Genomic DNA, 14,478 nt, shown 5'->3' on the forward strand with positions numbered 1-14,478 from the left:
GTGGGCGCTGAAAAACGGCCATGTTTTCACACGTCTGGTGTGTTTCAAGAGAGACAGCGAACATTTCCTCGACTCCAGTTACGCAATGTTTCTTGTTCAACCGCAGTTAGCGTAGTTTCCAAACAACATGTTCCGTTATTATATCCAAAGTCATATTCCGTTGTTTTATAGCTTCTCATCCGGTATTCGAGCACTTATAACTTTGTTCGGACGCATACATGGAAAGATACACGTACTGGTGCACGTACATTATTATAATTTATCCTCGAGAAATTGCGGCCGGAATGGAACTAGCGACCGAAGGAAGATGGTGTGAAATTTATTGCTTTCCTTGGGAATTTCCTCGAGAGTTTCTTGAACAGCGTCATTACACCGAACTGTTTCGGACAATGAACGTCTGAAGCGTGGATCTTCCTAATTTCTAGCTGTAACTTCAGAAACTTTAGTTTCAATTTCGTCGCTGGTATCATTAATCTTCGTAGCTATTTGTTGTCTAGTTAAAATATCTGGTTAGAAATATTTCTTTTAAAACTTTTCTTCGTTCAGTTTGTGCGTTTCCTTCGGCTTAGGCTTGTCAATTCCGGGGTTTAACAATTTCGTATGTCAGGGGATACCGAACAGGTTCGTAAGAGATCACCAAGAATCTAACCGACTTGAATAAATCTAAATCTATCGATGGAACGTTTTGTTAAAAATCATCGTCGAATTTCGTTGAATCAGATATGCAAATTCCTGGTGAATAAACCATACGCGGTGATAAGTTCCTCGGTGTCATTCTGGATACCTGGCGTCGTGATGATCGTGATGTACTGCAAGATCTACAAGGAGGCTGTGCGTCAAAGGGAGGCACTGAGCCGTGCCTCCAGCAATACCGTGCTAAATAGTGTTCACTTGCATCGTGTGTCCACCTCCAGGCATCATTCCAGAGCGTCTCATCAATTATTGCTGCATCCGAGCGATGTCAGCGACTTTGGGAGGCCTATTTCTTACAGAACCGCCGCGGAGCTGAACGTGGAGAACGGTGAGTGGTAAAAAAAAAAAAAAAGAAAAAAGCAAACAAAAATACAGGGTCGAGTATCGTCAGTCATGTTTGAAATACAACTATTTTTACGCCACCTCTTCACCTCCTTCAGACGTATCGTAAGAAAAATTACCACTTTAGATTGAATTATAATTCCTTACCGCTATAAAACAGTGTTACACTGTTTTTTCATTGCCACTGAAACTGTTCACACTTCCTGAAATTCGCGTCGCGAGACACTTCTGGCTCTAGCATTATTGCACACGACCACGAAATTCTGGAGGTTTCGTATTTTTAGAGCGTCTCTTGGAAATCTATTTTACGAGACACGTATTAAGTGACTGTTTTGAAACAACGGTAGAAAATAAACAAACTGTGATTCGTGAAAATTATTTTTGCCACGAAACATTTTTATTAGAAAGATTATTTAGATAGTAAAATTTATCGCGAAAAAATAAGATACCTTTTGTTTAATTCAGGCCCAACTTCAAACGTGTATATTATTTTTACGAATTTCCAATTTGAACGAAAATTAATAAAACTTAAAGGCACTTTGTTCCAGTAGCGAAATATCTATTATTTTAGAATCGATTCCGCAACTATTTTCGAAGGGGTTTCCATCTTCCAAGAACCAAACTTGCTCGATAAATTTTCTGAACCTTCCACTTGACAGTTCCTACGGTAATGAAACTCTTTTCACTGAAAATTTACTGCAAATTGAAACTCCAGATTTTTTTTTTCTCCCCGGGGAACAAGACTTTATCTGTCACGAACGTTCTGTAAATTGGGGCATAAATAAAAGTCGAAAGACATTGATGGTTGAATCGAAATCGAAGGGAAAGAAGAACAAAGAGGATCGAGGATCGAGGATCGCGCAAAAACGCCGTGGCCCCTCGAAACGTTCGGTTTGGCAATCGTATCGTAAAAATGCGTTTAAGTGTGGCCAATTACCGCGGGCAAAAATTGCATGCGTCCGTAATGATCGAGATCGATGCCGTATGTAATTTCTCTGCCAGTTTCAATGCCCGCCAAGGTTAATGGTAGTGATGGCCGTTCCATGGTCCGACGAATTTTCGAGCAAATCACAAATCAATGATTCTATAAACAAACTGAGAAATTCAAGGTTTAAATTCTTTTCTACGTTTAAGGAACAATTTGTTCAAATATTTGTGGGTTTCATTTTTCAAGTGTCGAGTGAGAAAATAAAAAAAGCTACAAGTTATTTTAGGCGATTTTCAAACGTTTAATTTTCCTATTTTGTATTCGATGTTTCGTGGTATTAATCCGGGCAACATTCGAAGCGTTTTGAGCCTGTCGCTAGCGCCATGGAACGACCTTAATTCCGTGGCGAAATTTCACGGTAATTTGTCGAAGGCGGCGCGTAAAAACGGCCCTTGGTGCGACGTTCAAGGATAAATTTCGACTCCGCTGGGAAGGGAATTGAATGGAAACAAGTGATTCGTTCAGGGCTCGTAAGTCGACAATTAGACTGTTCTTATGCAAGCCGCCCGAGGTCTGATGTCTCACAGAAAGAATGGTGCATTTTTTAATAATTCAGAACAAATATTTCACAAATTGTGACATTAATTATTACTATTATTCATTATACGAAAGGCGAGTGGAGTATAATAACGTTGGCGTTGGTAATGATGTGACACTTATCGAGGTAGCAACCGCGACAATTAAAGGGGTACCTTTTTATTCGCTTCAGCGTTTACAATGCCCAGATTTGACATGTTTACGATACAATTTTTGACCGTTTTAAAATCTGTTTTACTGTTTTTTGTTCTTAAATGCAACAGATATTCTCTAATCCAATTAATGTCCCCAATTTCTCTGAGTCACACATTTTACAACAGCAAGGAATTATAATTCAATCTAAAGCGGTAATTTTTCTCGCGTTACGTCCGACAGAGGTGAAAAGGTGGCATAGAAATGGGTGGTTATATTTCAAACATGACCGACAATCCGAATGGTGCGGATGATCAGCGACTCGGAACGAGAATTTTTCTTATCGTCGGAGATCACAGCACGCAGTTGCGCGGCGATAATAGTCGTAATTTGTTACTGGAATGGTAAATGGAGCTTCTTAACTGAAGCCTAACTCAATTTCCTTTTTTGTCTTGACCGTTGGAATGCTTGGAAAGAACGGTGTTCCTTTCAATTTGCGTCACCGATGAAATGAGCTGTTTGGGCGTTTGGCAAAATAGCAGCTGTTAACGTCAACGAATATTTAACATTAATTTACAATACCAAATTAGCGAGATCAGACTTTAATGTGTCACCTTTGTGGAATTTTCTTTTAATAAGAGAAAAACGCGAGATCATTTACTGAAATTCAAGTTTGGGTAGTGTAGTCATAAGAATTATACAGAAATTAAAAACTGTCAAAACTATGACAAAAAATGGTCGAGAGATATAATAACAATAATAGTAATTTTACGTAATGGATGGACGAGTGTCGGGTGACTTTAAGTCGATCTTTGTGAATGGATCGATTTAACAGGGCGAGAATGAAATTTTCCAGCTGGAAGCATTTAGGCGTCGCGAGCGCGTCGTCAGCCTAAGTGTCGCTTTTAACCTGGCGTGGGTATCGCGTATGGGAGCGAGAATTTTGTCTCGACGGGGATGCATTTACGTCTAAATGCATTTCGCCTGAAATAACGTGGCACCAGAGAAATTTAGTACTCTCTGTGTAATGAACATGGCGTTTATTATTGGCGAGATGCATCGATGTATCCCGCGTGTTGGCGCGTATTACTCGAACGACGTGTCACTTTACACTCGAATTTATTTCGACGTTTATCGAACTTCCAACGTAACCCAGTCGTAATTAAAAGAACTTCCAATAATTTAATCGCGAAAATCGAAAAGTAGTATGTACAAATTTAGGTCTGCCCGAGACAAAGAAATTACAGTTGGGAGCAACATAAAGTCTGTCGGAAGGCTTTACGAAAATAAGCACGTTTTGTAATATCCCCTTAAATTTTGCAATAAAGTCCAATAAACATTGCTCATTGGCAAACGTTCAATTCAGTCTAAGTGGGAACTGGAACTAAAATAAAAAAAGAGTCACTCTTGCCGTGATAATCACGTTTCGGTCAAAAATTTATTTCCTCGTGCAAGATGGTCATAAATGAATGCATTTGAATATTGAAATCCCTTTATCATACTTTGTTCCGACAAATAAACGTATCAATTTCTCTAATCGACATTCAGCGCAACTAGTAATCGCATTTGGCCGATCCGCCATCATTTTACATCGACTGTGGCGCCATATTTCCCGAGTTTCTCACTTTCTCCGCTCGCGCGCGCCATATTTAAAGCTGCGAGACCGTTCCGTAACATGACAAATCGAAAATATTCCCGCGAGTCGGCAGTATAAATATGCCTCTGGTGACAGTGAGCTATGAATCTCGTAAGCGATCAGCCTGGTGGAGGACAGCCAGACGGAAGCGTTGCCAAAAGCTTCAACCAGCGAACTTGGCATTTCGTGGTCGTGTTGCTTTCAGGTCCAGTCATGGACATGTCCAATTTCGTGATTATGGCCGCATATCAAAGCAATTCGCGAGTGTCTAAATATTAATAACGATACTTTGACCTAGAACTTATACCACAGAAAGACTGACCTTCTAATAAGCTTCGATATAGTCATCCAAAATCTGATGAATTCTAATTTCTGTAAATCGAGTACCAAATTGCTTTTTATACACTTTGTTTAAATTGGTTAATCCCCTCCAGATTTACTATTTCAACTCTTTACTATGTTCTGACTACTTGAAGGGTCCTACAAGAGTCAATTTGTTCGATTACGTAAACCGCCTACGTATTCTTCTCAAAACAACTCTGGCCGAGTCAAGTTCACGTCAGACTGTTAAGAAGTTTGAAAGACAACTTGGCACCGGTAATTTGACAGTTTCAGGCACTTTTAGAGCTAACTGGTGTGAAGTCAAAATGCTTGGAAAGTGTGTTTCCCAATAGTTCAACGAGAGCTAGACAAATTGGCTATATAAAGTAGTATACCAGTCCCACCTGGTCAGCTACTCTACAAATAGAAATATTGGCTGATCTTTCAAACAAATTCCACTTGTCGAACTACTCTCGTCACTCAGATTCGCAAATTATCGAAGTCTACGCAACGATTTCATCTTACGTAGCAAATAACCTAGTATTTCACGCGATTGTCTCTGTCAATGTGCACGTAATGCTCCAGGGTGGGTGGGGAGGGAGGTGAAACGAAGCAGGGCAGAGTGGTCGCCAATGGCGTGAAATTATCGCAATGCCTGGTCCTAATTCACGCCAGCAAATTGCACGTAGTCGGTCCATAAGTTACGGGTAAGCATCAACGATACCGGAGGATCTGTTTACTTGGCCGTTTAATTGCTCGCGCATGCGAGCCACAATGTGATACACGCGTCGTTTATGAGCAACGATAAACGTCACGGCCCGGAGCCAAGACTGTAAATTGCTGGGACACCTAAGACAATCACTTATGCGCGCGGAACTAGTACAAAATAGATCCACGTGTTCAAACGTGAACCTCCTCGAAGGGTGTTTTTAGATTCGATAAATAAGAGAAGCTAGGTTCTAGTTATCTTATTTCAGCCAAGTCCAGTCGGTGAAATTGATTCCTAGCCAAGAAACCTGATGAAGACTCGATGATCCAGCGCGTCCACTTAATGATCGATAAAACTTAGTTTCCAAGCGGTTGGAGCGACTAACCAAACCATTCATAATTCATGAAACATCCTTATTTCCCGCGAGTAATCTTGATAATAACGGATTAACGACTGACCCGAATACAAACGTGGCAGAATGAATAATTGATAACCGAGCAAAAGTAAACTTTTCGTCGCCACGAAATTATGCACGAGCCACTTGACCGTACAACTCCCCTAACGAGGACCCGTTTTGGCTGTCCGAGTCGGTCTGCAATTATGGTCGTGGAAACGTCAGTGCTACGCGTGATTAATTACGTGGTAATTAATGCCATGGCCATTACCGCCATCTTTCACAGAAAAGTTTGATAAATAAAATATGAACGTACGCGTCGTTTCGCAATCTTACGAGGCTTGTGTTAGGTTTAATCTTAAAATATTCACCTAATTTTACATGCACTTGTGGCTGCTTCATCTAGGTTCACCAACCCCAATATATAAGTCAATACGTAAACAAACAAAGCGAATTCTCGTTAATTAGGATTTGGTAGATCAGTGGTCTTAGTTTTCTTTTTTAACAGGTCATTGTGTTTCACAAGTATGCACAATCTAAGTGTTTTCATATCAGATTGGTTTCAGGATTAAGTTAAGTCTGTCGACTACGTTACATCTAGAAAGCTTAAAGCAAATTAGATGATACAGGTAATCTTTCTTAAAGACTGACCTAGTTGTTTCTAGGCACCTAGCCATTTCTGCTTCACCCAAGTACGCCCAAAGAGACAATACCTTCACAGATTACCCGAAAGCAATGCATCAATCAACACTTCAACATCAGAGGCGTACTATATCAAATGCAGTCTTCTCTCAGCCCGACAGTTTTAGAACGAATTGCTATTTAAAGTTTCAATAGTCAAGAGTTTAATCGAGTCATCACATACACTCTTTACAAAATTAGAAATCGTGTTTCACCAGTAAATCTGCAACATTGAACTACCTTTTTACAGGATTAGATCCAGGATTAGTTTAGAGGGCCTGTTGCCCATATCACGCCTTAAAAACTTCTTCTATAAAAAGAGTATTTAACGAACATGAAAGTCCAGTCAAATAAGCAATCTTTCTCAAAGATTCATCTAACTTTTTACATAAATATTGGTGTTTGGGTCCATCTAGAAAGGCAATATATAAACATTTAATCCGCACTCTAACGTGTCATTACACACGACAAACCACGATGTACAAGGTTTCTAGCTCCATAAGTTCAGCGTTACTTAAATCGTCAAAGACATTCTCATCCAAAAGGCTCCTCTTTGAAGTTAGGCAAAAGTAAACAGTCATCGCAGACCCTCTATTCTCAAAGATACCCTAACACTTGCGTCCGCATCCGTCTCATCTGGGTCAGCCACTTACCAAAAAAGACGTGTCGAACCAAAGTAAATCCTTTTCCTACCGCGTCTTCTTGCTTTCCGGCCAGACGTCCGCGACCGTTCGTCTTTTCACGCAACCCGACGCGGATTTTTACGAGCGTCGGTGCCTATTTAGAAACTGACCCAGAAAGAATCGCACAAAGGCCCGTATACGAGACTTTCCGGGTGGTTTCCAGACGCTGGAAAGAAAGAAGTGGTTGCACGAGACCGAGCTGGACCGAACACAAAGAAAGGTACACCGAAACCCTTAACGGTTTCGCCAAAGGTTCCCTGAATCAAGCCGCAGTTCTTTATATTCCCAGACAAGCGATTCAAAAGCTTCTTCCAGGGAAACGAGGAGATTTTGTTGAAATATGTACGACGGAGAAATATTTCGGGGCTTCTCCGTGTCACGGAATTGTAACTAAATAGAAAATTGAATACGGTCGCCCTCGCGTTCTTCCCGTTGCTTTTCGGGGCTGTCCTTGGGAAGATTTTAACCTTGCGATTTATTTGTCGACCTTTGCAGGAAATTGACGGACAATTAAATTAATTGGAGGTCGTTGGGAATTGCAGAGTTTCGAGCTTCTGTGGTGGCATTTAAAAATCTACAAAAGATAATTTAACGATTTCTGAATGCTGGAGGACCGTTTGTCTGCGACTATTTTCAATTCCCGTGGCTGTCGATGATCAAAAAGAGCTCTTCTGCGATAAAAACTTTCGCGCGGTTTTCCGCGTGTCGTTAACTTTGTACAGCCGCGAGGATAGGTGGAACAAAGAAAAGGGAGACAGCGGGCGAAGAAAAACAATAGCAGGCGGGAAAAGAAATATTTTTCTTGCGATCTCTGCGCCCGTACCAGGCGGTGTGAATGACTGGGGGTGGAGCAGAGACACTGCCGGAGTTCATCCCATCATCTGGAATAGGTCACTGCACTTTCCTTTATATCGTGCTTCGTAAGAGAATTGGCGTATAATCGGAGACGAGTATTGGAACTTTTCCCGTAGAATTGGGTGGATTTCAATTTTGAAAAGTCAATCAAAATCAATTAGGAGATTAATTCGTGACGACTAGGCAGAGCTGGAAAACATCATCGGATATCGACTGCCCTCCACAGTTTAGGTTTCAATTAACTTGGGTACAAAAGGTCCTGATAGATTCGATATCTCCTAACGACGAGCAAGACTAGCTCAATAAGAGGCAGAGAACTTTCTTCGAAGCTACAAACCCAGCAATTAACAAGATTGCCTAAGGTTATAAACATGCAAGACGTTAAGCGTCTCCTCGAGTCTGGGTTTCAATTAACCGGGGTACAAAAGGATCACTGGTCGTTCGAATAATTAGAAGATTCTCCTAATGCCAAACTAGGGGAACGTTCCCTGGTGGCTCAGTTTCAACACGCACCATCCAGCAGGTTGCCAAAACGGTTCGTAAAGATGAGTCTGAAGAGGCCAGGCTGGGAACGCGGAAGGGGTGGGTCGACGCGAGAAGTAGCGATGGGGCAAACGCGAAAGAACGAGAGGGCGAGGGAACTACAGGGGGCTTGATCTCTCCCAGCCTGCGGTGAGCAGTAGGGTAGGTCAGTGAACGCGGTTCCAGGCAGCTTCAACGAGAACACCCCCGGACACCCTCGCCCTCCACTTGTTCGCTCGATATCTGGAAACGACGACAGCAGACTCGCCGGGAAAGAGGGGTGGAAACAGCAGAAGCCGTGGTTAGCGATGCGCTAAAAACGCTTCTAATCGTTCCGGATATTTTTCGGAATTAGAAATGGAAATAAGAAAACAGAGGAGCGGTTGGAAATTTAAGGAAAACCACTGTGACGGATTGAAAAAATCGAAATTGTTTTTTGTTATCTCTTTTCAATTTTAAGAATGCCTCCTTAAAATATTAATGTAATATTTGCAAAAATGAAAATTGAACCTCTTAATCTTTGGATCATTCGAGGGTCGTGTGAAATATCATTGCATTTGAACTAAACGTTTCATCGTATAACTAGAAGTAACTTAATATTGTGACTAATTGAGGCACATAGAAGAAATTGGAAACGTTAAAATTAAATCCAGTAATAAACACGAGTCCAAAGAGATATCTATAGTTGTGGAACCGTCACAGTGGTTTCCCCCTGTAATGCAATATTAAATATAAAATAAGTTCTTCAACAATTTCCTCTAACACGCAAAAAAGTAATTATAGCAAGATGGAATCAAACTTATTTGACAAATTGATGTCTCATTCTTATTCTAAACGCCTATTAACATAGGTAACTCGTGCTGGAGAAAAAGCCCGAAGTCAGAAAGCGATTAAGTGATTAGTGTGCTTGAGAATTCGCACGAGTGGGTGCTGAATCCTCCATCGGCAGCCGTCGACTCGCAGGGTAGTTTACAAGCGGTATGGCGTGACAAGGGGGTGAGAAATCTCTATCATTCAGGGTTGTTTACACACCGAGGCAGCGACCGGATACGCGCGGGATATCGAGAGCCTCTTGTGGTAGATTTTTCCACGCTTACAACGATCACTGAATGGGCGGGGTTGAGGAGGGTGGTAGTTGCGCGTTTTTTTTTTATATTCGAGGTGATACGGGTTTGATGGAAGGTCGGTGGGGAGGCGTACGAACGTACCCTGTGGTTGACAAGGATCTCACTTAACTCGTCACGAGGAACTTATCGATCTTGTGGTACAATTTTAATGGAAATGTGGCATGCGGTATTCCGCCTTGGGCAATTCGTCGATCATAAATTCAGAAACGTGATTTATTAATCGCTCGTCGGTGCGGATGCTCTGTTTCAATTAAGCGTGGTAATTCAGCTCGATGGTTGGAGTAGTCCACTAGGAGTAGACAGCGTGACAGGTTCGTTAAAATAATAAACAATAACAAAACGATGCTTGTATTCGAAAGCTCTGTCGGTAGTACGGCAGCCCTCACAACGCAAAGAATAATTTGTCCGCCTGTAAGCCGTCGATTATCGTTATTTTACCGTACGTCCAAACCTAACGCCCCGTGAAATAGAACTGCCCCGAGCGTAACTCCGTATCACGAACGCCGGGGCAAAAAAATATCGGGGACAATAATGTCGCGACATGTTCAGGGAAGTTCGTGGAACGAGAATTCTCATAGCCTCGAAAACTCGAATAAACGTCCGCTGGCAAGCACGTCTACGTGTTCCCTGATCTTTTTCACGGTGAGTGAAGACGAAGATCAGGGTCAGTGGAGGAGTAACGATAGCGAAGATAGAGGGACCGAGTGATAACGGAGGATCCCGATCGTCTGATCAGGCCATACATGGATCAAGGGTTGAACGAGATTGAGGAAAGATAAGATTTCCTCGTGAGGGATCACGCGAGTGATTTCACCGAGCGTTTCCGCTCGTGAAAAGACGAGGATCCGTGGGACGATCGTGTCGAGGATCGAGAATGAGCCTGGATAGCTTTTGGGCGAAATTAAACCGGCTACCGGGACGCTCGAGACAGAGAATTTTAAAGAAACCTATGAAACGAACTCAGATGTATATAGCCGCGCAGAAAATGATTCCCTTTGTGGAGCTAAATTGAATTGGAATGAGGGATAAGTTCTTTTCAAACGAACCTTCGCTCTTTAGAGAAACGAGGTTGAAGATCTGGCGCACAGTTCATTGAAACATGATTTAATGGAATTAGGTATCGATCTGACTATCGCGGTTGTAGGCTGGTACATGTATATCATTTCGTATGTGGCTGTTCGCGCTAGTTTTCGAAGTTTAAACACTTTTGAAGCGCCGAGGGTGGGTATATACTGGATGTACCGGGTGTCTGACTCTAGGCGACGATATGGGTTAGACTACTGGAAAAGTATGTTCGGTATCCCTGAAATTTTCGACGTAAAATTCGACACGAATTTTCACGCTTTCCTCCGTCCTTCTCGCGAAATAATTTGAAACGCTATTGTCCAGTTTTCTTCGCGCGAAACAAAACGCCAGACAATACAGTGCGCGACGCTGGTCGACGTAACATAATTCACTTCCCCGCGCCGGCCATGCAAACGAAAGCGTGATAGACGACGCGTTGGAAAATGTTTAAACAAAACGACGCTGGACGGAGGCCTGATTTCCATTTATATCAGTGTTGCTGCGCGTACCAAATGGAAAACAGCATGGAAATTCAACGTACTTTCAATGAAGCCGTAAATATCGTCGTAAAAACACGAATCGTTTGCGCGACACTCAAATCCCCCTCTCGTTATCGCCTCCATGGAAGCCACAACGTGTTTTCTATTTTCTTTCGATATTAGTCAACGTGCTAAATTCTCGTTAAAAATTCATTTTTTAATAATAGGTTAGATCAAGCGTTAAGATTCCTTAAAAAATGCAAGATTCTCGAAGATACACGACTCTGAACACTAAAAAATGATTCTTGCGATAAATTTCTAATTTAATTACGAGATAAACATAGTTTAAATAATTATTATTACGAAGTACGTTAGTTCTTGTTCGATTTTTTATTCTAGATCAAAGGAAAAGAAATGCCAGACTGCACATAAGGAATAAAAAAAAATATTTGTATCTTGAAATGATAAAGAATCTACGTGGAAAGTGGCAGAAGGGTTCAGCAAACCCCTAAGCTGTACAAAAATTGTTAAATATCACTTCTCGTTTTACCATTTTACCCGAGTCTTTCCCCTTAAGTGTTTGGAACTGACGATAATAAGTTAGACAATAAGTTAGGCTAGAATCCCTGAGTTTGCTACAAGTAGGGTTAGGTTGTATACTTAACTGTGCTAAGATTAGGTTGATATGTTTGACTATGCTCAGAGTAGATCTAAGTTTACACGCTCGACTATGATAAGAGTACGTGACTAAGGTTAGGTGACTATTCTGGCCTATACTAAAAGCATAGCTAGGTATGCGTATTCTACTAAGAGTAAAATGAGGATGCTTGATTATGCTCGCAGTAGGGATAGTATGGTTAGACTGCACTCCTTAACTATTTTAAAATAGTTGCTATCGACTATGCCAAGAGTGGAGTGCAAACAGAGATAACGAGTAGAACGCAAACACAAGAGGCAGGCGAAAAGGCAGAACCGAGGTAGTCATTGCTCCGGTATAAATTCCTTTGATACAACCCTCATTACGTTGTATTTATTCTACCCTGAATATCCTCGTTTATGAAGAACAAATTTACGGCTCCAAGAGTTAAATAAGATCCCCAGATTTCTTCATCCTTCTACAATCTCTTGCCGAACCCTATGGAATGGCATCCACTAGCTATGAAGGCCTAGATTATAGTTTAATCTCCCAATCTCATTCCAATTATTTCTCCACTATCCAGCCACCACCAGTCTATTTAACTTGTTGGACTATACCACCCAGTTGGATCTCGAGACGTAATCGTTACGCTTATCGTTCGATCATCCGAATGAGGCGTGTCGAAAACGCGGCAGGTGGATGGGTCGCGGATAAACGCAAAAACGAAACAGCACCATCTGCTACGTTCGAAACGAGTGATCGCATAATAATGCCGCTTAATTGGCGGTCTGGGCTGCTGGCGAAATTCCGAGCCAAGAGGGGACAGATACGCCCGTAAGTTTCAGGAAACGACGGTGTCCCACTTTCATACAATATGCAGGTCTTGTTGAATGAGGATTACGTCGCTCTTGTCCGGTCGTGGTCTCAGACGGGCGTACAGCTAAGTATATTCGAGACGTGTACCTACTTGGTATTACCGTCGAGATTCTTATTGTTCAGCCTGTTAGGCGGCACAAACGCGACGACGGGATTCAATGCCTACGCCATTGTTGAATGTTACGGCACGAGAACGAGCGGATTTTACTTACCCGTGACGTTCACGGCTGTGTCTGAAGCCGATTAAATGAAATGTGGAGTGAACGACGTCGAGGAGCGGTGAAAAGTTGATCAAAGCTTGGATGGATGCATGCAAGACAGATTCTAAACACCTACTGTTCCGTGGGAACACCTGACTAGACACTAGACTAGACAGCATAATTTAAATTAACGTATCAACATTTTGAGTACCTTACAAAAGAAACGGTTGAACAAAATAATTGCGACAGCGAGGGAAAACAGAGAAATATTCTCTATAAATTTACTGTTTCATAATTCAAGTAAAAAATTTAATATAGAATACACAAGGTTGCATATTTATGAAAGGAGGATCATCATTCTCCCCTTAATAGATAAGAGGTATTGCATTACTGAACATTACCGTGGATGGCTCATAAAATCCAGGCTAATAAAATCTTTGAAGATTCCGTTTCGAAGCTCCCAGCGAGAGCTTAATGAAACTCGTCTTTTTTATCTCCTACCGTTTTTCAGAGTTCTCTCATTTAACCATGCATCGAATCGATCTCGTCCAACGAGGGGGCAGAGAAAAATTGACTCGCTGAAAGAAAAGCAGTTCGAAGCACATTCGTTTCTCTTAACCTCGTTTCGAAACAGAATTTCCAAGAACCAGAATTAACGGATCCCTTTCCAACCCAGGAAAATCACAAGCACACAGACTTTCGGATCCGTTTCGTTTACATTTCTATATTATTGTTCTTCCTACCGTCGTTTCTTTCAAATTTTTGCAATTCCACGTTCAATTTACAGTTCACACAAGACGCACATTTTCAATAACTTTTTCAACAGGAATGGCTAGGTGTACGAAGCTTTCGGATAAAAAATAAAATAAATGAGGTCAGACACGCGGTATTCAACTTGAAAAACTACCCTTCGTGCCCAAGACACCCCGAGTATTCCTACAGTACTCCCGAAGAGGAGGAACCTAACGAGCGATGGACGCTTCACGGAGAAACAAATTGCATTCGACAAATGAAATTCGAAGCAGATGGACAAGAATAAATTCTCAAAACAACTCGCGTTCCTCGAAGCGTTTTTCGCGAAACCGGGCTTCCAGGATTACGTGTTCCCCGTTGCCCCTCCCCTAAACTACTTTTCTCGTCTCCATTAAAAAGTTCCGAATCCGCTTTGTGCCAGAGTTCCTGCGGGACCAGCGGATTGCAGCAACGTTATTCGCAATCCCTGCGTGGTGCTTCCCTTCTGGAATCGAGGGACTCCAGAACAACTGGAGTATCATAAAGTTTCCAACCGACAACTCCGAAGAGACCGACAGGTGTTCCTTTTTCCACAAGCACGCGAGTTTCATTTTCTCGCGGTAAATTTTTTAGGATCCGAGGCGCCACTCTGCAAGCATTTCAATACTACATAAGATATTGCTATACCTCAATATCTGCTAAGATACTTCCCATGGAATCACCATCAACGTTATTTATGTTCCTTTGGGTTCTCTAATTCAGTTAGTCCTTCATCCTTGAGAAACTTGGAAGAAGAATGAAAGTAGCAGACTACTTCCTCGCGAAATGTTCGCTAGGTCTGATCATTGCTATGATATACTACTAGTTTC

General features: G+C 41.8%; 1 protein-coding gene across 9 annotated transcripts in view; it reads left to right on the forward strand.

Moving 5' to 3' along the window:
* LOC143344104 (octopamine receptor beta-1R) overlaps positions 1 to 14,478 on the forward strand; it is a 107,132-nt gene that overhangs the window by 81,229 nt on the left and 11,425 nt on the right. For 7 of the 9 annotated variants that reach the window (XM_076769793.1, XM_076769790.1, XM_076769792.1 and 4 more), the window contains one exon: positions 721 to 1,021. The exons of the other annotated variants lie outside the window; for them this stretch is intronic. In XM_076769793.1, coding sequence (XP_076625908.1) covers positions 721 to 1,021 — 301 coding nt within the window. The remainder of the gene's footprint in view (positions 1 to 720; positions 1,022 to 14,478) is intronic. 9 annotated transcript variants of the gene reach the window in all.

This window comes from Colletes latitarsis, chromosome 7, assembly GCF_051014445.1.
Source record: "Colletes latitarsis isolate SP2378_abdomen chromosome 7, iyColLati1, whole genome shotgun sequence".
Taxonomy (NCBI): domain Eukaryota; kingdom Metazoa; phylum Arthropoda; class Insecta; order Hymenoptera; family Colletidae; genus Colletes; species Colletes latitarsis.